At 35.6% G+C, this 23183-nt stretch overlaps 1 protein-coding gene and 1 pseudogene across 1 annotated transcript; one reads left to right on the top strand and one right to left on the bottom strand.

The window, feature by feature from the left end:
• Positions 1–405: 405 nt before the first annotated feature.
• On the top strand, positions 406–3330 carry LOC120121619 (annotated as a pseudogene).
• A 3617-nt stretch (positions 3331–6947) lies between these two features.
• On the bottom strand, positions 6948–8895 carry LOC120121568. Its single transcript, XM_039140890.1, has 2 exons — positions 8457–8895; positions 6948–7072 (listed from the first exon to the last, which is right to left on the bottom strand). The coding sequence occupies exons 1-2, from the start codon at positions 8893–8895 to the stop codon at positions 6948–6950; spliced, it is 564 nt and encodes a 187-aa protein (XP_038996821.1).
• Between the last annotated feature and the right edge of the window lie 14288 nt (positions 8896–23183).

Below are 23183 nucleotides of genomic sequence, written 5' to 3'. Positions count from 1 at the left end.
ACAATACTAAAATTTCTGAAAATTCCAATTTAATCCTTAGGTCTAATTTAAGGATTTGAACAATTTTTCTCAATTTGGGAAAAATTAGTTTTTTACACTGGGGTGTAAGTGTTTAATATCAAAAAATTGAACACTAAAATTCAAAACGTTTTTAGCTCAATTTGATTTCATATAAAAATTCAAAACGATATTGTTTTAGTATAGGTTATAACATCGTTCAAATATTAATGACAAAATTATAAGAAAAACTAAATTTATAAAGTTAATTAATAAATTGAAAATTTGAAAATATAATAAATAAAATAAGAGAGAATAAAGTTGATCTGTTAAATTTGTAATTTACCCTTACCAAAAATTGGAGCATTGGGTAACCTGTATATAAAACTAGGCAACAGATTTAAAAAAAAAATCGTTTTTCTTTAATAGAACGAAGAAGAAGACAAGCCCAAGTGCCTTGGAATTTGTCTTCTGCCAGTCAAACACCGAGCTATTGCTTTTGTTTCCCTACAATCAGGTTCTTTCTTCCTCTCGCGTCTTTTTTTCCTCAAGCTCTTTCGAAGTCCCAAAACGAGAAAAAGGAGCTTTTTTGGTTTTGTCTTTTATTGTCCTCCATTTTTCGTGTTGTTTGTAAATGAAAATGTAAACTCCTTTTCCTTTCAAGTTTGAATTTTCCCCTCTGGGTGGCAGATTTTGTTTCTTCTCGTTTCTCTTAATGAGTAAGGGTTTGATTTTTGTCTTAACATGTTTGGTGTTTGATCAGCAAATGGGTAATCGTTATAGGTTTATTTTTTGTTGTTTTTTTACTTATTTCCATGCCATCGCGGTTTCCTAGGACTTTTTTGGTTCAGATCGTGGAACTGATCTATTATTGTTTGATTTTTTTTAAAGAATATGAAGAATTTTGGAAAATTCAATTTGGTATGAGATACTGTTTTCTCAATCTGAGACATTTCCTGGAGCTAATTCGTGTTTTGGGGAGCTCAAAGAAACTTAGAAAAGTTAACTTGAAGATATGGATAGGAATTAGAAAATGTTTTTGATGTTGCAAGAGGCATGGTAGCCATCTCTAAGAAAGTGATGCTAGCTTAAGTGGGATCACCTGGTTGTTTTATTTTCATGCCGAGATTGCAAAACATTATTTAGGTTATTCTGTTGTCGTGTTAGATGTAAGATTTTCTCAGAGCATCTTTAACTAGATGAAATGGTTCGATTGGATATGGACATTGTTATTGCTTAGTATCTTCATTGATAATGATAATGGATTTTGGAAGTTAGCAGTAGATGAGAACTAGAATCTTTTCAGGGTCAGGGCATGCAATTCCTATCTTATATAGAGTCTAATTTGGTGGCTAGTATTGAAACTTTGCATCTTAGGTGTGTAAAAGTGTCGTAAGTGTGATGGAAATATATTCGTGAATTAGTAACATTGGGAGGATTGCATCTTTTGTATTGGAGGAATGTGGGTTTGGAGTTTTAGCAAGCATCTTGTTGCCCTTCTTGCTTTGCAATCCATTTGTTTTGTAACAGTGATGTGTTTTCTTAGCATTTTTATTGTTTTTGTTTTTGGTTACAAGTTCATATGACGTTAAACCTTCATGTTCTGATTCCTAACATTTGTAACTTAGGAAAGGGCATGGCAGCCGAGGACAATCTGGATTTGTCAACTCTGCAGTCTCAGCTTAATGAAACTCATGAACTGTGGAGGCAGGAGATTGAAAAACGCCAATGTCAAGTAGATTTGATACAAGCCAAAATTATGGAGGTAAAGGCTTGCATAAAGGGGTCAAAGGAGGAGTCAAAGGAGTTGGATGTTGTTTGGCGAGGGGTGAACACTACAGCAACATTATTGACTTACCTGAAATCTAAAGCAAGAGTAATGGCTGTTCCTGGTTTAGCCCATAAATCATGTGGCATCAAAGTATTGGAAGGGGTGGGGATTGTGGATAAAGAAGGTACACCGCTATCTGGCTGGTCAAGGAGCATTGATCTCTCTTCATTTGATTGTTTGGATGATGAAACATGGATTGGAATTAGTAGACATCAAGGTTCTTTGGAGCAAAAGATGGAGCCTATATTGGAGAATTAATCAAGTCTGTGCTAATGGTCTCGGATGTAATGGAACTTCTTGTTAAGAGGGTCATCATGGCAGAATCTGAAACTGCTCTTGAGAAAGAAAAGGTAAATTTAGGTCAGGAAGAAATTAAAAAGAAGGCTGTCCAAATTGAGAATATGTCTATGAAGTTAGAAGATATGGAAAGGTTTGCTCTGGGTACAAATAATGTTCTTAATGATATGAGGCAGAGGGTTGAGGACTTGGTCGAAGAAACTTCTAGACAGAGGCAACGAACTACTGAAAATGAACAGGAGCTTTCTCGTGTGAAGCAGGATTTTGAGTCCCTGAAATCTTATGTTAGTAGTCTCATTAGTGTAAGAGAAACCCTTCTTTCATCAGAGAAGCAATTTCAAACCATTGAGAGGCTCTTTGAACGGTCAGTATGATCTTTGAGTTCTGTGATCTCCTTGACTTCACTTATTCTTTGATATGTTTGCTTGAAGCTAGGTTGCCTATTCTCATGTTGTTTTTCTACTACTGAGGAGTCTAATTTTAGAAGTCCTATTTTTTTGCTAGTGTTGCAATTTTAGGACATGTAATTATAGTAATGAATTTGATTGGAAATGCACAATAGCGGCAACTATTTTGATACGTGCAAAACTGCGTTTTGCATCTGGTAGATGGGTGGATGTGCTGGGAAGTGGTGGTATTCAACAATACTTTTGTGTATCTTTCTTGTGTACAAGCTTCTTTTTAGTTGGTATCTTATTCATGGAATGACTTTTAGTACTGTTCTTAACCAGACTAGTTGCAAAGACAACACAGCTAGAGGGTGAGAAAAAACAGAAAGAGGCTGAAGTTCAGAAGCTTATGGAAGAGAATGTGAGGCTGACTGCACTTCTCGACAAGAAAGAAGCTCAGGTTTTGGCCATGAATGAACAATGCAAAGTGATGGCCTTAAGTGCGTTGAATGTATGATCCAGCTACCTCACTCTATTGCTTGTTGGACTTTGCCTGGTGCGTTGTTCCAGCTGATGCAAAAACCAGATAGTGAACTGTGAGGTGGGACTGGTTGTGCTCTGCATTGGAAAATTCATAGCTGATACTTTCTTAAAAGTGTAACACAGTGAAGAGTGCAGGGAACTTGAGTTAACGCCTTTGGTTTCGGAAAATCGAACGATTTAGGTGTGAATGCATATTGTTGTGCTATGACAAATATGGTGTATTAATGAAAATGTCTAAAGTGTTCAGCTTTTCTATATGGGGTTCAAATCTCAGTCCTTTTTCATTTCAACTTAAAAATTATAATCTCTACAGAAACACAATTTTATTATTATTATTACTCAGTACCGTGTAATCTAAGCCATACCTTCGGGTCTACCTCATAGTTCTTTTGTCCCGACTTTGGCATTTATATATATATATATATATATATATATATGGTAGTTTGATGTTCAGGTCCTCCAATCTTTGATGAACTTGTTGGACGATATCTTTCTGACATTTTATATCTCATATCGTTGAAGTGAGGAAACAGTAGACTGCTACTGATATAGATACAATGCCTCTACCATTGAAGCGATGCCTCCAGTTACAAAATGTAGATGATCGTGATAGGTTACTACTGGAGTTCACTAGTCAAGTTTATACTGGGAGAATTCTGATGGAACATGTGAAGATGTGTATATCAGTTGGGTCTACCTCCTTTATAGAAATAGAAGCTTCTCCTTCAATGACCGGTGCTGTCAAGGACACGAATGGCCATTGTTGTTCATATTGTGATGATCCATTTAGCCTTTGCTTTCCATGTAAGGTCTCAACAATGGTTTTATATGCTTTCCAGTTCTAGTTCGATTGTATCTGTTGGTTTGAGTCTACATGTCAGATTCAAGTTTACTGATTCGTATCCCATTTGCTTTATCCATCACAAAGTGGATAAATATTAGCTTTATTATACTGTGTGAGCAGGGGTTTACACACCAGCTGAAACTGGCAACCTACTGTCGTTATCTTAGCTTTCACTGTATCGAAATTCATCATGAGATTCACCGTAATTAACGGTGATCACGTATGGTCATATCACTTAGACATTTAAAGCAATGAAGTTAGCCATGATCTTTTCACATATTTGTTCTGGCTTTGGCATGCAAGATTATATGTTTGCTAGCTGTTTTGAAAGGTAATATAAAGGAAGCAGTCATAAAAGATCACATTATGTAACTATTTAAGGCCAGGTTTTGGCATTTCAAACATGGGAAATATCTCATATGTTAGAACAAATGAAAGGCTGATATACCTTGATATGCAATCCTTAATCCTGTATTTAAGATTATAAGCACATGGGTGTTCTAGAGTTGCATATGAACTTCACAACACTAAATTTATGCCCCCATATGCTTGAGTTACACTCAGTCTTGGATCTTAAACCTTGTCACCTGACAACTCTCGATGTTTTAATATTCGGTTGGTCGTCGATACAGTGAGACTACAGTTTCTTGCCGACTAAGCTGACCTTGCGAGACAGCTTGCAAGTATGTTGATAATGGAGTTTTTAAGATATACGATGTGGTCTTTTATCGTTCTTTGAGTAGGTGAAATGTAGGGCTGATAACGATGGAAAATTACATCCGTGCTTACTCTGTAACACCTTTAAACCGATACAGGTGATCCGATTCGATCCAAGGTATTACATTAAAGTTACCGGAACGACCCACAATAAAAATACGGAAAAAAATAAAATTTTACTAAACACAATTTAAAATCATAAAGCAATTTCAACATAAATGTATAAAATTCAGAAACCGTTCAGACGTTAAATAAGAATTCAATAAAACATAATTATCAAAATAAGTTTAAGACACCGATAAAAAAATGTGACCTACATGCCCCCTAATTATACATATATCGTACTCACAAGCAACGTCGAAGGAACTCTCATTATTCATGCCGATAACTACATAAGATAAAATCTTTAACCTGAAATGATAAGTAACAAAGTGAGCTTTGGGCAGCTTAGTAATACAATACTACCAAAAGATGTTAAAGGTCAAACAAATATATGGTGTAGTATGAAGATTTCCTTAGTTATCCAGGCATATACAATTCCTAGTGATGAGTTGAGATTTCACTAATTACATCTTCAGGTAACAGTCAAGAAACCTAGTTATCCAGACAGATTCAAAAGATGAAGTTGGAGAGACTAGTGTGTTCCAACAAAAACTAGAAATAGTAGTTTATTTTAGTAAAATAGATTTCTAAAAACACGATAATACCCACCACCCGAACACCGATATGGAGTTCCCTAGAACTGCACCCATATGAACTTACCTTATACCCATTGGGTATAGAAGTCAACCTAAGGGAGTACCTTGGGGCCTAAGAGCCTACCTAAGGGAGTATCTTGGGACCCATGAGCTTACCTAAAGGTCACCTTAGGTCTATAAGGAATTACCAGCTTGATCGAAGTTGAACTTGTAGAACTCCATAATACATTCCAAAAGTATCCCAATATAAATCAAATTAACAATAACCAGTAATTAGGGGTGTTCAAAACCAGGTAGCCATGTTTTTGGGTACCCGAAATACCGGGTACTCGAAATTTTTCGGTACCAAAATATCGACCCGTGTCTCGGCCCATTATATCTTGATACCCGTATTTTTAGTTCACGGTTACCCGGTTCACAATTTTTTTTTTATTTTTTCTTTAAATTATATTATTTTTTAAAAAACAATTATATAAAAAATCTAAAATTTAAAATTTAAAAGTCTATAATATATAATCCACACATAAAATCTTGGGTGTGATACCAATTCACATTTTTTACACTAATCATAGTTGTCCTGATTGAGTTTCCTCTTGCCACAAGGTAATTTTTTACCATTATTTTTTTAGTAAAATTTTAAATTTATTTTTTTGTGATTTTTTTATTTTTTATTTTTATATTATTTAGATGGCAACATAAAATTATCGAGACAAAATTTTCAGGTGCAACTAAAAAAGATATACAAATGAGAATTGATATCTCCACTCGACATTAGGTAAATATTTTTTTTTAACTTACTAAAATTTAGTTAATTTTTTTCACTTTATGTATGCTAACTTTTATTATTAATGTTTATAGTTTTTTGGATCCCGTATTATGATGATGAGATCTACTTTTTATGAGATATACGAATGAGATATACTTTTTTGAATTGCCATTGAGATTTTTTAAAGGGTCGGAGTTGTGGTGTGTCATAACGCCTCTATTACACTTTGCAATTGTTAAGATTCATGCAACAGAGAGAGTGTTGTGACAGTTTGGGTCTCATCAATCGATTCTTACGCAAATTATTAATATGAACGCGCTTCATAGAATTGATATACGTGGGAAGCATACCCACAATTGGCAGAGGAAACATGTTGATTACATTGAGCAATGGAATCAACATCATTTCTTGGTCCCTATGCGTTACGAGATTACACTCGCTGACCTTGATTTTGACATTTCTCTCTTCCTCAAAAATTTTGAAGCAAATAGGAAACCATAATTAACGACATCAAAAGATAGGAAAGAATGGGAACGAGGAAAGGACGAATTCACAAAGGTCAAGAAGAAATCATCATCAACTTCTTCTTCTGCTTCTGCCAATTATTTTACATCTCGGACCAGTTTTAGTTTTTATCCTCCATATCATGCTTCAACGGAGACTCAGTCGAATTGGGTTGGAGGTTCATGGGATTAAATACAAAGCATTCAAGCATATTCGACCGAATATACGGGTGAGGGTGAATGGGATCATATTATATATAGTTAACAACATAGCCAAGTCGAGTCAATGACGACACAAATGATGTCAAATACCATAAGCCATTCACCATATTTCGAATTTACATCTCAAAGTGAAAAGATGTTCAATACACCTCCACTTCAAGATGCAAATGAAGATGTAGACGAACACGATCAAGGCGAACGACTTCAATGTACTCGATGAGTCCTGCGCCATTATCGTTCGACAACTCCTCGGTATCGTCAAGAACTAAAAAAATATGAATAAATTTTATTATTCATTGTATTAGTTTGTAATAAATTTTATTTAAGTTTTTAATATTATTTTTTGTTTCATATTTTAAAATTAAATCTGATGAAACTCGTCGCCTCGACGTGATGAGTTTCAACTGTTCATTTTTTAAAATTTCAGAAGATTCATTGTATAACGGGTACTTTTTTAAAATTCAAGGTAAATTCGTCACTTCGAAGTGACGAATTTTGTAAGTTTTTTTTCTCTTTAAAATTTGAAATTATTTTGTGAATTAAAAAAATTAAATTTCTAAAGGGACTCGTCACCTCGAAGTGATAATTCCCTATGAAAATGTTAAAATATTGACCCACATTAGACTCATTAAAAATTATTTTCATTGAAACTCGTCACCTCAACATAATAAATCAGATATTTACTGTAACAAATGCTGTAAATTATAAATTAAATTTTGTTCGGCCTATTGAGCCAAATAAATTTTACGCCTGTGGTATTGGAAAAAATCGATCAACAATAGGTAAGTATGAGTACAGTGCGAATTTAGTTCCGGTCAATCTAAATGATGAAAAGGCTAATTTTTTGTGTTAGTGGGACGAAAAAATTTTGGTCTCCTTTGTGTTCAGGACGTGTGGTCCTTTACCGGTAATCTCTTCCTTGCAGTTTGATGAACTCTGAGAAATAAATTTATTATTAATTTTTTTAAAACTTTTAGGATAAAGTACATAAATAGTCCTCGATTATAGAGCATTATTTTATTTAGTCCCTCAACTATTAAAAGTTACAAAATAATCTCCTGATTATAAAGTTTTTTTTTGTTGGGTAACTTGACTATAAAAAGTTACAAAATGATCATCTGACTATTCATATATTCCAAACTCATATTTTTTCGTTAAAAGTTTATTAATGGTCTAAGCTGAATATTAATCTATTGAATAAGATATAATAGCTATTTGAAATTTTGAGATCAGATTTTATCATACCACAATTAGCAGGTTGACGCCTACCTCAGACTGTTGCCAATATTTTAACAAAAAATGGTGGGTTTGAAACATATGAATAGTTTGGTGACTAATTTATAACTTTTAATAGTCGGGAGACTCGACAAAGTAAACCCTATAATTAATGAATCATTTTATAACTTTTAATAGACGTAGGAATCAACAAAATAGTATTCTATAGTTGAGGGACTATATGTGTACTTTACACAATTTTAATATAATTATATTATATACATTAATTTCTAATAACTTAATAAATTTAATTATAATTTATAACAATTGAATAAAATTTTGATTACGAATATTTTTTTTTGGATAAGTAATTTATATTCCATCAAGAAAAAACAGACATGCTACTACAATCAACAAGTTACCTCAAAACAAACCCCAATTCAAACATAACTGCCTGTTAACATCATCAATCCTAGGCTTGCCATATCTACTCAACTTAACTCTAACAACTAACTTTATACTATTAACAAGAGCATCAACCGAGCGAGATGAGCGTCTAAAGAGCCTGTGATTACGCTCTTCCCAGACCGAATACAGCATACCAGTCCAAGCGAGCCTCAAGATTCGAATTCTGAGGGATTTGTCTTTCAAGTTTGCTATCAGCCAATTGAAAAGATCCTCCCAGTTGGTCAGAGTATAACAAACACCACAGGAAGTTAGAACAATATCCCAAACTTCCTTTGCAAAACAACATTCAACAAAAAGGTGATCACGAGATTCAGAACTAGAGGCACACAGACCACAAACATTATCAATAGCCAAGCCGAACCGAACAAGCCGATCTTTAGTAGGCAGCCTATCGAGAATAACCATCCACGATTACGAATATTTTATTTTAACAAAATGCAATAATTTATTTTAACATAAAATTATACGTCTTTAAAGGTTTACCGGTTATCTGTTATACTTGCGGTAAGTGTGGACATGTGCAAGATAATTGTGGGGGAAATTTATCGGCCATGGCGATGAATGGTGATGAGGGGCTAGTACGAAATACAAAGGAGAACCCGTATGGGCCTTGGATGCAGGTGGCCAAACGTACCATGAAGGTTTCAACAAATCGTTAAGGTGGTAATACCGAGGTAGTTGTCTACGATGGAGGACACCTTAATGGGTCTCGATTTTTGGTACTTGGCACTCATACGGGGTAGGAGAATGTACGACCATTTTCATCACGGGAAGGACATTAGGCAGTTAATCAACAAGGAAGTAGCGGCGCTGGTTTGTTTAGTTATCATCCTAGATTAGGTGAGATGGCTGAATCTAGTAGGCAAAGGGGCAAGGGCAACGAAAAAATACAGGAAAGTCGAAACAGGTGGACAATAGTGCTTAGGGGATTCTGCTTCAACCGATCAGTCTTAATACTATAATGTAGTTCAGGTTCATTCATCTCTTGACAAGGACAATCACATTACTGTTTAGGTAAGAACGAGTGATGAGAATCAAGCGATTATGAATCAGGGAATTAGTAACTCACGGCGAGTGAAAAAAGTATCTTCCAGAAAAGGGGTCAACAAAGGATTATCGGCGGTTCCAGGGCTATCACAAAAAGGTTGGAAGACTCGAAAAAGGAAGAGAGGGTGCCGGCTAAACTAGTGTTAACGGAATGGTTAGCGTCCATGCACACCGAATTAGACCAGGCACAAAGTTCAACAGTGTTACCTGGGCATGGTGCTATCTCTACTGTTAGTCGAGCAGAAGAGTCACCTATTTGTCGTGCGAGTAACGTTTCTGCGCAGTGTACTCTAGATAAGATGCAGACTTAATTATAGGGGCGCTGATTCTCTAATTTTTGGGTTTTTATGTCTAAGTTATTCTTTTGGAATGTTCAGGTGCTCGAGATCATGATTTCAACCGTTATTTTAAGTTTTTGTTAGATACTCATAAACCAGATTTAGTGGTAATCTTTGAACCTCGGATTAATAGGTTGACTGCTGATCAGTTTATTCGTAAATCGGGTTTTAACTTCTAGTATCGGGTGGAGTCACGAGCCTTTTCGAGGGCATTTGGATCCTTTTGGAGGGGTTCTATTTGGTTCTCAGTCCTGGAGGTCTCTGGGCAGTTCATTCATATTCATGGTTGGTGTGCTATTGATATTGATGGTCAAGGTTTCTTCTTAACTTGCATTTATACTAGTCCTAATAGAAATTTAAGGAGAGGTTTATGGAATGAGTTGAAGGTGTTAGATCCTGGTTCAAACAAGCCTTGGGTGCTTGGGGAGATTTTAACGTTATTGGAAGTCGCTCAAAGTGCCAAGAGGGTTTGCAAAAATGGGTGGGAATTTGTAATTGCTTATGTGATTTTATGTTTGATTATAGGTTGTATGATTTGGGGTTCATTGGGCCGAAGTTAATATGGAAGAGGGGGACTTTGTCACAACGGCTCGACAGGTGTGTGTAGTTCTTCTTGGCTCGTTATTTTTCCTAATTCGGAGGTGGTGCATCTACAACGGTTGGGATCTGATCACTGTCCACTTCTTCTGGATTTGGGTAACGATTTTATTTTGGTTCGGCATCGGCCATACAGGTATATTGATCCGTGGAGCGATCACTCCAATTTTCCCAGACTTGTGAATGATACTTGGGTTGATGGGAAAACAATCCACCATAACATTTTAGACTTTCAATGTAAGAGTCATGAGTGGAATATGAATGTTTTTGGTATTCTTGGCAAGCGTAAGGCTTTTATTATGTCTAACATTAGGGGCATTGAGCGAGTTCTTGAGGACTCAGAGGATGAATATTTGTTACAATTGGAAGATGATCTTAAAAAAGAGTTGGGATGGGTTCTCTCTCAGGAAGAGAGTCTTTGGCATCAAAATTCTCGTAATCTATGGATCTTGAAAGATGACCTTAATACTAATTTTTTTCATGGGTCGACTATGATGCGAAGGAAGCAGAACATAATCAATATGTTACAGTTTCCAAATGCTTCTTAGAGTAGTGACCACGACCAGCTCAAAGAACTTGTCGTGGGTTACTTTCATAATTTGTTTGCTTCAGAGCATATTCACTCCTGTCCTACTGTTCATGAGTGCATTTTTTTTCCAGTTTAATGGTATTGAGCTTTGCCCTCTGCTCAATGAGGTCTCAATGGATGAAGTTCGCAATTCTTTTGTTTAGTATGACGCCTTTGAAATCTCCAGGAGTTGATGAGCTTCCTGCGACTTTTTTCAGAAGAACTGGAGTGTTGTGGGTTCTTCTGTCTTGGAGTTCGTGAAGCGTTTTTTAATGAAGGGCTGTTGGAGAAATGGGTAAATAAAATTGTGTTGGTTTTTATCCCGAAGGATAGTAATCCCGTCTCTCTATGCCAATTTCGACCGATCAGTCTGTGTAATGTATTGTATAAGATGGTGAGTAAGGTTCTGGTTTGTCAGTTGAAACATTTTCTTCCGATATATGTGGCACAAACTCAAGCGAGTTTTGTGCCAAGCCAGTAGATTACGGATAAAATTAGAGTGGCTCAAGAAGCGATACATTCCATGGCTAGAAAACGGTGAGGAAGAGTTGAATGGCTATAAAGGTTAATCTTTAGTGTCATAACCATTTTTTTGTAAAACAATTAAATATTATTTTTAAAAACAATTATGACTTTAAATTGAAAAAAAATGAGTGATTTTGAATTAATTTGAATTAAATTAAAAATGGAGTCGCCATCGACCTTTGGGTTAGGTAGGTCGAATACCTAAAAACGTCTTTTAAAACAATTTTAAGAAAAAAATCATATTTTAGACAAAATTCGGTATGCGTTACCAAAGATTCATTTAAATGGATTCGGAAGTCGGTTACGCGTGGGGAAGGATTAGCACCCCACATCGCCCAAAATTGGTACTGTGTCGCTTACACATTGTCATAATGGTGGAAATTACAAATCGAATATAAAGTTAATTTATGATCCATTTATCGAACATTAATTAATTTGCTTCGAATTATTTAATTAGAGAAAATTCTTTAACTCGAAAGGAAATCTTGAAATTAGCAATCCTCCATCGGGAAAACTAACTCGAACTATTTCTCACTCGTAAAAGAATATTCTACCATTGATTATGTTAAAAATACAAATCGAGTATAATTAAAAACAATGTTTACATACGAATAAATTGATTAACTGAAAACGTGAATTGAATACAAATTAAAAATTTTGAAATTTACACTCACATAAAATAAAGTAAATTGTCATTTAATATAACACACATTGCATCGTTTGAATAAATTAATTAGTAAAATATACTCGACTTGTTGCAAGTTCCTATGTCGTTAAAATGCCGTATCGGATCGTACCACTTCGACCAAGTGGTACTTTCCACGCCCATTCTACGCATACGTGTTCTTGAAAATATAATCGAATATTTCTTACATAGATAAAGATATAATGAAAATAAATGTAATTGGAAATACAAAATAAAATATTTACATTAAATGAAATTGAAAACATTATTTACATAATCCAAATAATTAAGTAATGAGTAAATACACATCCATACATAAATGTCTAAAAATAAATTAGTAAATATTACAAACCAAAATAAATATAAAACATTTAAGAGGCTAAAATAATATAAACAGAAACTTAGGAGGCTAAACAGCAAAAAACAGAAAGTTAATGGACCAAAAATAGCACTAACCGAAATTTAAAGGACTAAATATAAAAACAAAATAATTTAGAGCCCATATCACAAACATTAAACAGTCAAATACTAGAAGTGAAAATAACCCAAAAGTAAAGCTTATGACTAAATTGAAATTTCACAGAAACATGGAGGATCAAAAAGTAATTAAATAAAATGTCAGACAGTGACCAAAATAGAACATTTGCAAGTATGATGGCTGAATTCAAACATCCACAAAATATCACAACACAAGAACTTAGGACTAGAATGAAACTATTACAAACATAATGTCTCAAAGTCAAATATTCACAAAAATGACATAATATACATTAATAGGACTAAAATAAAATATTTAAAAATGGGATGGCCAGATTCGAATATCAAAGAAACATACATGAAATATTAAATCAGTGGCTAAGATGTAACATTTATAAATATTGAACCCAGAACCAAATATACACAAAAATGATATAACCTAGGATAGTGACTAAAATATAAAAATGAAAAGATAAAGGCTCAAATTGAAATAATGTAAACTTCATTCCATGGCTAAATAACACGGTTACAAAGCATCAGGGACCAAAAGAGTAGTTATCCCGTAACTCAAAAAATCAGATGATATTGGGGGCAAAACGACTGCGTTTTGCTCGGCATACCCCCCCCAAAAACGAGCTCATCTCTCATATTCCCTCATTTCTTCATTTCCACCAAAAAACCAGAGAGAGAGAGTTGGAGAGAACTCTCCCAACTCTCTCATCGGAGAAGGTGCCAACCGCTGCCGCCGGCGGAGTCCACGGCGACGCACGGTGGCCGGAGGGAACAACCTATCTCAAAAAATCCCCCTCGTTCTCCTCAACCCAAATCCCCAACCATCTTAGTCTAAAACCCACTCTAGGCCCCCAGATCTACAAGTTTACCTTTCGAAGTAATAAGACACCGTCGACCTTTGGTGTTCTCGATGGCTTCCTCCGACCGAGGTAAGGGTTCTATCTTTCTCTCCTTGTTTGTTGTTTTATTTGCTCTCTCTTTTTTTTTCTGTTTTTTTTTTTTTAAAACCCGAATGGTCTCTCGTTCTTCTCTCTGTTTTTTTTTTAACCGAATGACCCCCCCCTCTGTTCTCTTTGCTTCCTTCCTTTTATATTGCTTTGCATGTTGATTTTTTTTCGTTTGGTGAGATGATGATGTCTAGAATAGCCCATGTCCTTCTCTGATTTTGTAAGATATAAATCCCGAATATTTAGGGATTTATTGGTATTTTAATTTGGGGTTTGGTTTTTGGTTGATTTGGTCACTGATGGGGTTGCTGTTTGATTGATTTTTCACTGTAGATGACGATGGTGGCGCGGGAACGGCGGCTGGACCATCGGAGTGGGCCGGAACAGTGACGGCGGCGCGGCTGGAAGTCCAACAGAAGCGGCGGCGGCGGCTGAATGATGATAGGTTTAGGGTTTAAAACCCTAATTACTTGGGCTCGTGTTTGGGCCTTGGTTGGGCCTTGTTGTATTGGGCTTTGGCCTGCAAAAAAATATGTAATAATAAATAATAATAAAATAATAAGATAACGATAATAATAATAATAATAATAATAAAATAACGATAAAAAAACCCGGACAAAAACGGGTGTCTACAGCTGCCCCTCTTTGCACATTCTTGTGTTAACAAGAATAGGGCAAAGACGACAAGAAAACACGTTTTTGTCTGGTTCTCCTCTTTTTGGTTTGAAAAAAATGGATAGTTCTGTTGGTGGGGACGACACTGCTCATACGCAATGAAGAGGTCTGGTCATCTAAGGGTGACACGGCTCATACGTGATGAAGAGATCTGGTCGGGAAATGACACGACTCATACGCAATGAAGAGGTCTGGTCATCTAAGGGTGACACGGCTCATACGTGATGAAGAGATCTGGTCGGGGAATGACACGACTCATACGTGATGAAGAGTTCTGGCTATCTAAAGGTGATAACACGGTTCCTACGTGATGAGGACGGCTGGTTATCTAGGGTGACACGACTCATACGTGATGAAGAGATCTGGTCTGGGGATGACACGGTTCCTACATGATGAGGACGGCTGGCCATCTAAAGGTGATAACACGGTTCCTACGTGATGAGGACGGCTGGTTATCTATGGTTGACACGGCTCCTACGTGATGAGGAGATCTGGTCTGGGGAATGACACGGCTCATACGTGATGAGGAGATCTGGTCATCTAAAGGAGTTATGGTTTCAAGAGAAACCAAATTAAAGATTTGTTTCAAAAGAAACAAACCCAAAGATGTTATGTTTCAAAAGCAACTGTCTCAAAAGAGACAAAATTTTGTTTCAAAAGAAATGACTCAAAGATTGTTTAAAGGAAAACTGTCTCGAATGAGACAAAATTCGTTTAAAGGGAAATGATCTCAAAGATGTTTGTTTTGTTTCAAAGGAAACATACTCAAAGATGGTGAATTTTGTTCCCAAAGAAACAAACTCAAAGATTTTCAAAATGAACATATTCAAAGATTTACTTCAAGAGAAACTGTCTCAAGAGATACAAAATTTATTTTAAGAAAAACAGATTCAAAGATTTTTTCAAAAGAAATTATCTTAAGAGAGACAAAATTTTGTTTCCAAAGAAACAGACTCAAAGATTTTTGTTTCAAAAGAAACTATCTTAAGAGAGACAAAATTTTGTTTCCAAAGAAACAAACTCAAAGATTTTTTCCAAAAGAAACAATCTCAAAGATTTTTTCACAAAATTGTCTAAAGAGAGACAAAACTTTGTTTCAGACTCAAAGATTGTTTAAAGGAAAACTGTCTCAAGAGAGACAAAACTTTGTTTCAAAATAAATAGACTCAAAGATTTTTCAAAAGAAACAACTCAAAGATATTTATTCAAAAGGAACAAACTCCAAGATTTTATTTAAAAGGAACTAACTCAAAGATTTTTTTCAAGAGAAACTGTCTCAAGAGAGACAAAACTTTGTTTTAGAAGATTCAAATATTGTCAATTTTGTTTATGTGGAAATAATCTCAAGGGTGTTTTCAAAAGTGTTTATTTTGTTTCAAATGAAACAATTTCAGGATTTGTTAAAAGGGGAAACTGTCTCGTGCGAGACAAATCAGCTTTGAAAATCTCAAGTGATATTAATTTTGCTTTAAGTACAACAACCTTGAAATTTGTATTATGAGAGAAAATGATGTCTCAAGCGAGACGAAATTTGCTTTAAGATATAGTCTCAAATGAGACAACATTTGTTTTTAGAGAAATTGTCTCAAGCGAGACAAAGTTTGTTTTTGAGAAACGATCTCAAGTGAAACGACACTTTATTATTATTTTTTTTAAAGAAAATAATCTCATAGCTCAAAGTTTGTCTATTGATTCCTGCATGTTGAGGAAACATCTTCAGAAGATCTGATTGTTGACTTCAGGAAGCCAAATATGTGGATTGCATTGTTCTTTCAGGTTGAAAACACCTGGTTATTTCCGAGCTCTTATTTCCTGAAAAGATCAGAATGATGCATTTTTGACTAACTATCTTGGATGTTATGATAGATGTCAATATGAAATTTATTTGATTTTTTGTCCAATTTGTCCCCAAGTGAGGAGAAAAATGTCTTTAATATATATGATGATAAATGTTTGATGCAAATGTTATGTATTATGTATGTATGTGTATGTATGTTTTCTCAATCTGGAAGGAGAATTGTTGCGAGAGCAGTCTTCACTCTATCATTGATTCAATTTGTCTGTATTTCCACCAATGTGTACTCTTACTAACCTTGACCTGAGACCATTTGTTTATTCCATCGAATTTTGCCCTAAAATTTAGCTTCTCTTGCCCCAGCTTCAATCCTGAGCTTCAGAGGGATCTTCGTTGAATTCCAATATATGCCTCCAGAGAGACTATCTTGTTTGAAAATGTTTTTCTTCTTCTTGAATTTTCAAAATTTCAAAAAATATTGCCTCCTTCTAAGTTTCACAATTGAATCCAATCATAAAACATGAATTCATTGGATATCAAAAGAATCAAATGCTCTTTTAATCATTGATAGTTACAAATCTTTGACAAATATCAAGATCGACAGGTGGGTTTAGAGGTTGGCTACCTAAATTCTAAGGTGTGTTTCATCCATTGGTCCTCGTGAAGGTAATGACATACCCCTCTTTCTTGATTTGGCACTTTAATCGGAGGCGAACAAAATGACACAACTAGCATAGTCACTTGCTAAACTCTTTAGAACACTTTTATTTCAGTTCTCTGAAACCTTCCATTTGTTCAAGCTTCGTAGACTTATCTAGTCAAGGCAATGCAGAAATATCGGTCTAAAAATGAGATTTCTGAGTGCTCGTGTGAAGTCGACTATAACAAGTGTTCCTCAACTCCCTTAGTCCATATTCACCGAAACTCCTTATTTAGTAAATTTGATTTAATTTGCCATTGTTTGGCTAGCTGAATTCAGCTTTATTGTACATATATTTTATAATTGCCTTTATCAGGCTAGCTGAAGGATTCATGTCGTCACAAAAGTCTTCGACTTGACAACCACAATGGAGCATACACCGGGTTGCCAAATACCCGATCAATGTCATGGTTTGAATGTACTCTACTCATAAAGCCAGGGCTTTCGAGTTTCCTCTATTACCAATTGCTTTAGCAGAATAGCTCAGCTTTATTGTATACATATATATGTTTTTGTTTGTTTGTTTACGTATTCCATTTCTTAAGCTCGCTGAGGAGAACCTGTTATAGTCTCGGTGTTTGTTGAAGGTCAGAAAATCTCATCGTTAGAGTTCAATTCCCAAGCAGCTGACCTAAACTAGATTCATCTACTTGACCATTCCATCTGAGAAGATTATGATCATCATTGAACGTCATAAACAGAAATAATAACCAATTAGTTTTGCAATCTCATGTGCTAGTTGCCCCATTTTATCCGCTCCTAACACATACCTGAATGCCAAACCCTTTGATTGACTCTTTATGTGAACAGAAAACTAGCTCGGTCCCTGCAAGAAAATGGTATGTATTCTGGTGTACCTCTGGATTAGGATCAAGGGGTCATTGTTTTGCAGGGTTCAATCTTGTCACTTGTCAAAGATTTACAACCTCAATTATTAAAATGCTTTTAATTAAAATGATATTCAAAGAATTCAAGATTAAAATTTGCTCATTGTCATTTTTTTTTTTAAAAGGAAGTATTTTATTTACAATGTTCGAACGTCAAGTGACTTACAAAAATTTAAACATAAGAAGAACGAAAGAAAAACAAATTCAAACAAGATGTCATGCATGAGAATGCAACAAAATCTCCTGATGGATGCCCCGACCGACTTCCGATCAGAATGCCCCATTACACATTGAACGTTAATGTCCCTAAATCGATCAGATCTTGGACCTTGCACTTTAATGCCCTACAATTCTCAGTGGTATGCCCTGAGATCCCAATGTGATAGCTGCATACGGCATTAATGTCATGGCCTTCAGGATATGGGTCAGTTCTTGGTTTGGATTGAACTGGAATCACCAGGTTGTTCTCAATTAGAGCTGGGAGCAATTCCTCATATGTCATCGGAATTGGATTGATGCAGGTCTTTTTACGAAAAACATTATGAGACACGGTCCCCAGATTAGTTAAATCCACTAGACTGACCTCAGCTCTTTCCTCAATGTCAGTATGGCTAGTTCCACATATCTGGCCATTATTAATAGCTCTTTCAATCATTTCTCCACACATGACAATATCAGAGAAACTCTTAGTGGCAACCCCTATCATGTAGTCGATATAAGGAGACTGTAATGTATCTATGAATATAGTGATGAACTCTCTTTCAGTCACTGGTGGATGCACTTGAGATGCAATATCCCTCCATCGTTGTGCGTACTGTCGAAAACTCTCATAATTCTTCATCCCCATATTCTGAAGCATTGTTCGATCGGGGGCCATATCAATCATGTGCTTGTATTGGCCCAGAAAAGCACTAACCAAATCCCTCCAGGAGCGGACTTGAGAACGACTCAGTTGGTGGTACCACCTTGAAGCAGGTCCAATCAAACTGTCTTGAAAGCAGTGGATCAACATCTGATCATTGTTAGTGTATCCAGTCATTCTTCGAATAAACATCGTGAGGTGGGCATTGGGGCAACTGGTTCCCCTGTACTTTTCAAACTCGGGCATCTTGAATTTGGGCGGGAGCACCAAGTCGGGAACTAGTACTAGTTCTGTTGCATCCATCCCGTTGTGAGAGGTTTGTCCTCTCATTCCCTGAAATGTCTCTCTGCACCACTGTTTCAGATTCTCTGGGATCTCGTTCTTGGCTCTTCTCGTCGCTTGGTGACTAGGAATCCTGTTGGACGAGATAAGTGGTTGTGAATTAGCCTGTGCTTTCACACATTTAACTGTTTCACGGGTCAATGAAATCTTTTCTTTGCCTTTTCTTGGTTGAGCTCAGCCATCTTTGCTACCATTTGGTCAACTAGATCTTTTTGGTTTTGCAAGATACGATCCACGGTGGTCTTTTGCATCTGCTCCATTTTAACCTCCCACTCAACTTGCATCTTTTGCAAACTCTCGTTCAGCTCTTTCTTTAATTCCTCAAACTTTGCATCCATTCTCAGTACTGTGTGAATGCAATTGCACAGTTAGAAGTGCTTCCTCAAAGTTTCCAGCAAGGTATGATTAATGCATGTAAACATGCTTAAATGAATGTTATGCAAAATGCAACGATGCAAATGCAAATGCAGAAATGTGGATCCCAACAATGAATATTTTAGAACAATTTTCACCAGAAATAAAAGTTTTCACATTACAAGACAGTCCACTTTACAGACTTGACTTCTCTTAGATGTTGAATCTGAAATGGGTCGCTGCTTCATCTGGGATCTTCATCCTTGAAAATGATGCCCCTCAAGCGTTTTGTAAACAGACTCTTTTAACGCCCCGGCGATGCTGAAGTCAGTGCATCACTCTTCGATGAATAACGTCGGAACGATCGTAAATAATAATCTACTGCTGGATCAATCCCCAGACTTCAGTCTTAAAGGTTACACGATCTTCGAGCTCACTGCTTTGTCTCGGATCTTTGTATTTGGAACTGATGCCCCTAAAGCATTCTGTAACCTAACTCTGTTAATGCCCCAGTGGTGCGGAAGTCAGTGTATCGCTCCTTGATAAATAGTGATGAAATGATCGTAGATAAAAATCGACTGCTGGATCACTCATCGGATCAGTGGCTCATCATTTTAGTCTCGAACGTTGCACGATCGTCTTGAGCAAGTCTCCTTCTTGTACTCTGTGCATTTCTTTTTAGCCTTCGGTGCATGTCTGTGTACGCGACTGCTTGGTTGAAAACTTTTATCTCTTCTTGTGAAAATTTTCTTTCGAATATCCCCTTGCTGATCAACATTTTCGCATTATGTTATGATGATGCAATGTAAAGAAGAATGAAAAAAAAAAACAACAGAAAATAAATAAGTTAGTGCACACAAAGAAAAGAAAAGAAATTAGTATACATAAAAATATTATTTAGAGATGAATATAACACCTACCCCATCATGATATCTACCCAAACATGCTTTCAATAGATAACAATCATACCCGGACATGCTATCTACCCAAAATTGATTTAATTTCAAGAAAATCCTAACCGCATGGTATCTAGTTAGCATGCTTTTATTCTAAAAGAATAAATATATTCTACAAACTTAAAACAAAAGGTAAGGGTTTAGAAATATTCCTCCTTTGTGTACACCTATTTTAGGTACCTGCTGACGGACAGAGATTCGATATAGCTATACCTAGGGTGACCATTTTACGGTTCACTATATGCATGGTTTCGGTTCTAACAGGAAAGGGACTCGAATTGTCCTTGATGTCGGTGCCCCCTTGGGCTGCCAAACCCTCGATCCTCACCCATTACAGGTTTCAAACGGAACGAGTTCAATTCGAGGGGATCCACTGCCTTATACCCATACGAGGAATAAATTCCTACGAAGGTATAAAGTATGTATCCTATGGGTTATTTGCTAAAACTCATACGAAGAATAAATTCTTACGAGAGTAAAGCATTCACCCCGACTAACTTGGATCGAAGCTCGTGTCTAGAGCTCATGTTATGCGAATGCACGTGATGTGTGTGAGGAGGAACGTACCTACCTGTGACTCAAAACAGAAAAGAAAAAAACGACAAAAATTGGGACCGATCTGAAAAGAAAAAAAAATCAAAGGTTAGTATGTCAAATAAAAAATGAAGCAATTAAAAACTTCAATAAACGGATCATAAGCTAACCAAAGACTCGAACTCATAATTTCGACCATAACGACAATGTGTAAGCGACATACAGCTTGACTCTCTAAATGTTTGTCCCCAGTGGAGTCGCCAAGCTGTCATAACCATTTTTTTGTAAAACAATTAAATATTATTTTTAAAAACAATTATGACTTTAAATTGAAAAAAAATGAGTGATTTTGAATTGATTTGAATTAAATTAAAAATGGAGTCGCCATCGACCTTTGGGTTAGGTAGGTCGAATACCTAAAAACGTCTTTTAAAACAATTTTAAGAAAAAATCATATTTTAGACAAAATTCGGTATGCGTTACCAAAGATTCATTTAAATGGATTCGGAAGTCGGTTACGCGTGGGGAAGGATTAGCACCCCACATCGCCCAAAATTGGTACTGTGTCGCTTACACATTGTCATAATGGTGGAAATTACAAATCGAATATAAAGTTAATTTATGATCCATTTATCGAACATTAATTAATTTGCTTCGAATTATTTAATTAGAGAAAATTCTTTAACTCGAAAGGAAATCTTGAAATTAGCAATCCTCCATCGGGAAAACTAACTCGAACTATTTCTCACTCGTAAAAGAATATTCTACCATTGATTATGTTAAAAATACAAATCGAGTATAATTAAAAACAATGTTTACATACGAATAAATTGATTAACTGAAAACGTGAATTGAATACAAATTAAAAATTTTGAAATTTACACTCACATAAAATAAAGTAAATTGTCATTTAATATAACACACATTGCATCGTTTGAATAAATTAATTAGTAAAATATACTCGACTTGTTGCAAGTTCCTATGTCGTTAAAATGCCGTATCGGATCGTACCACTTCGACCAAGTGGTACTTTCCACGCCCATTCTACGCATACGTGTTCTTGAAAATATAATCGAATATTTCTTACATAGATAAAGATATAATGAAATAAATGTAATTGGAAATACAAAATAAAATATTTACATTAAATGAAATTGAAAACATTATTTACATAATCCAAATAATTAAGTAATGAGTAAAATACACATCCATACATAAATGTCTAAAAATAAATTAGTAAATATTACAAACCAAAATAAATATAAAACATTTAAGAGGCTAAAATAATATAAACAGAAACTTAGGAGGCTAAACAGCAAAAAAACAGAAAGTTAATGGACCAAAAATAGCACTAACCGAAATTTAAAGGACTAAATATAAAAACAAAAATAATTTAGAGCCCATATCACAAACATTAAACAGTCAAATACTAGAAGTGAAAATAACCCAAAAGTAAAGCTTATGACTAAATTGAAATTTCACAGAAACATGGAGGATCAAAAAGTAATTAAATAAAATGTCAGACAGTGACCAAAATAGAACATTTGCAAGTATGATGGATGAATTCAAACATCCACAAAATATCACAACACAAGAACTTAGGACTAGAATGAAACTATTACAAACATAATGTCTCAAAGTCAAATATTCACAAAAATGACATAATATACATTAATAGGACTAAAATAAAATATTTAAAAATGGGATGGCCAGATTCGAATATCAAAGAAACATACATGAAATATTAAATCAGTGGCTAAGATGTAACATTTATAAATATTGAACCCAGAACCAAATATACACAAAAATGATATAACCTAGGATAGTGACTAAAATATAAAAATGAAAAGATAAAGGCTCAAATTGAAATAATGTAAACTTCATTCCATGGCTAAATAACACGGTTACAAAGCATCAGGGACCAAAAGAGTAGTTATCCCGTAACTCAAAAAATCAGATGATATTGGGGGCAAAACGACTGCGTTTTGCTCGGCATACCCCCCCCCAAAAACGAGCTCATCTCTCATATTCCCTCATTTCTTCATTTCCACCAAAAAACCAGAGAGAGAGAGTTGGAGAGAACTCTCCCAACTCTCTCATCGGAGAAGGTGCCAACCGTTGCCGCCGGCGGAGTCCACGGCGACGCACGGTGGCCGGAGGGAACAACCTATCTCAAAAAATCCCCCTCGTTCTCCTCAACCCAAATCCCCAACCATCTTAGTCTAAAACCCACTCTAGGCCCCCAGATCTACAAGTTTACCTTTCGAAGTAATAAGACACCGTCGACCTTTGGTGTTCTCGATGGCTTCCTCCGACCGAGGTAAGGGTTCTATCTTTCTCTCCTTGTTTGTTGTTTTATTTGCTCTCTCTTTTTTTTTCTGTTTTTTTTTTT

Source organism: Hibiscus syriacus, unplaced genomic scaffold, assembly GCF_006381635.1.
Source record: "Hibiscus syriacus cultivar Baekdansim isolate YM2019G1 unplaced genomic scaffold, ASM638163v2 tig00110377_pilon, whole genome shotgun sequence".
Taxonomy (NCBI): Eukaryota; Viridiplantae; Streptophyta; class Magnoliopsida; order Malvales; family Malvaceae; genus Hibiscus; species Hibiscus syriacus.
Note: the sequence above shows the minus strand (reverse complement) of the source record. Positions and strands in the feature narration are given on the sequence as shown.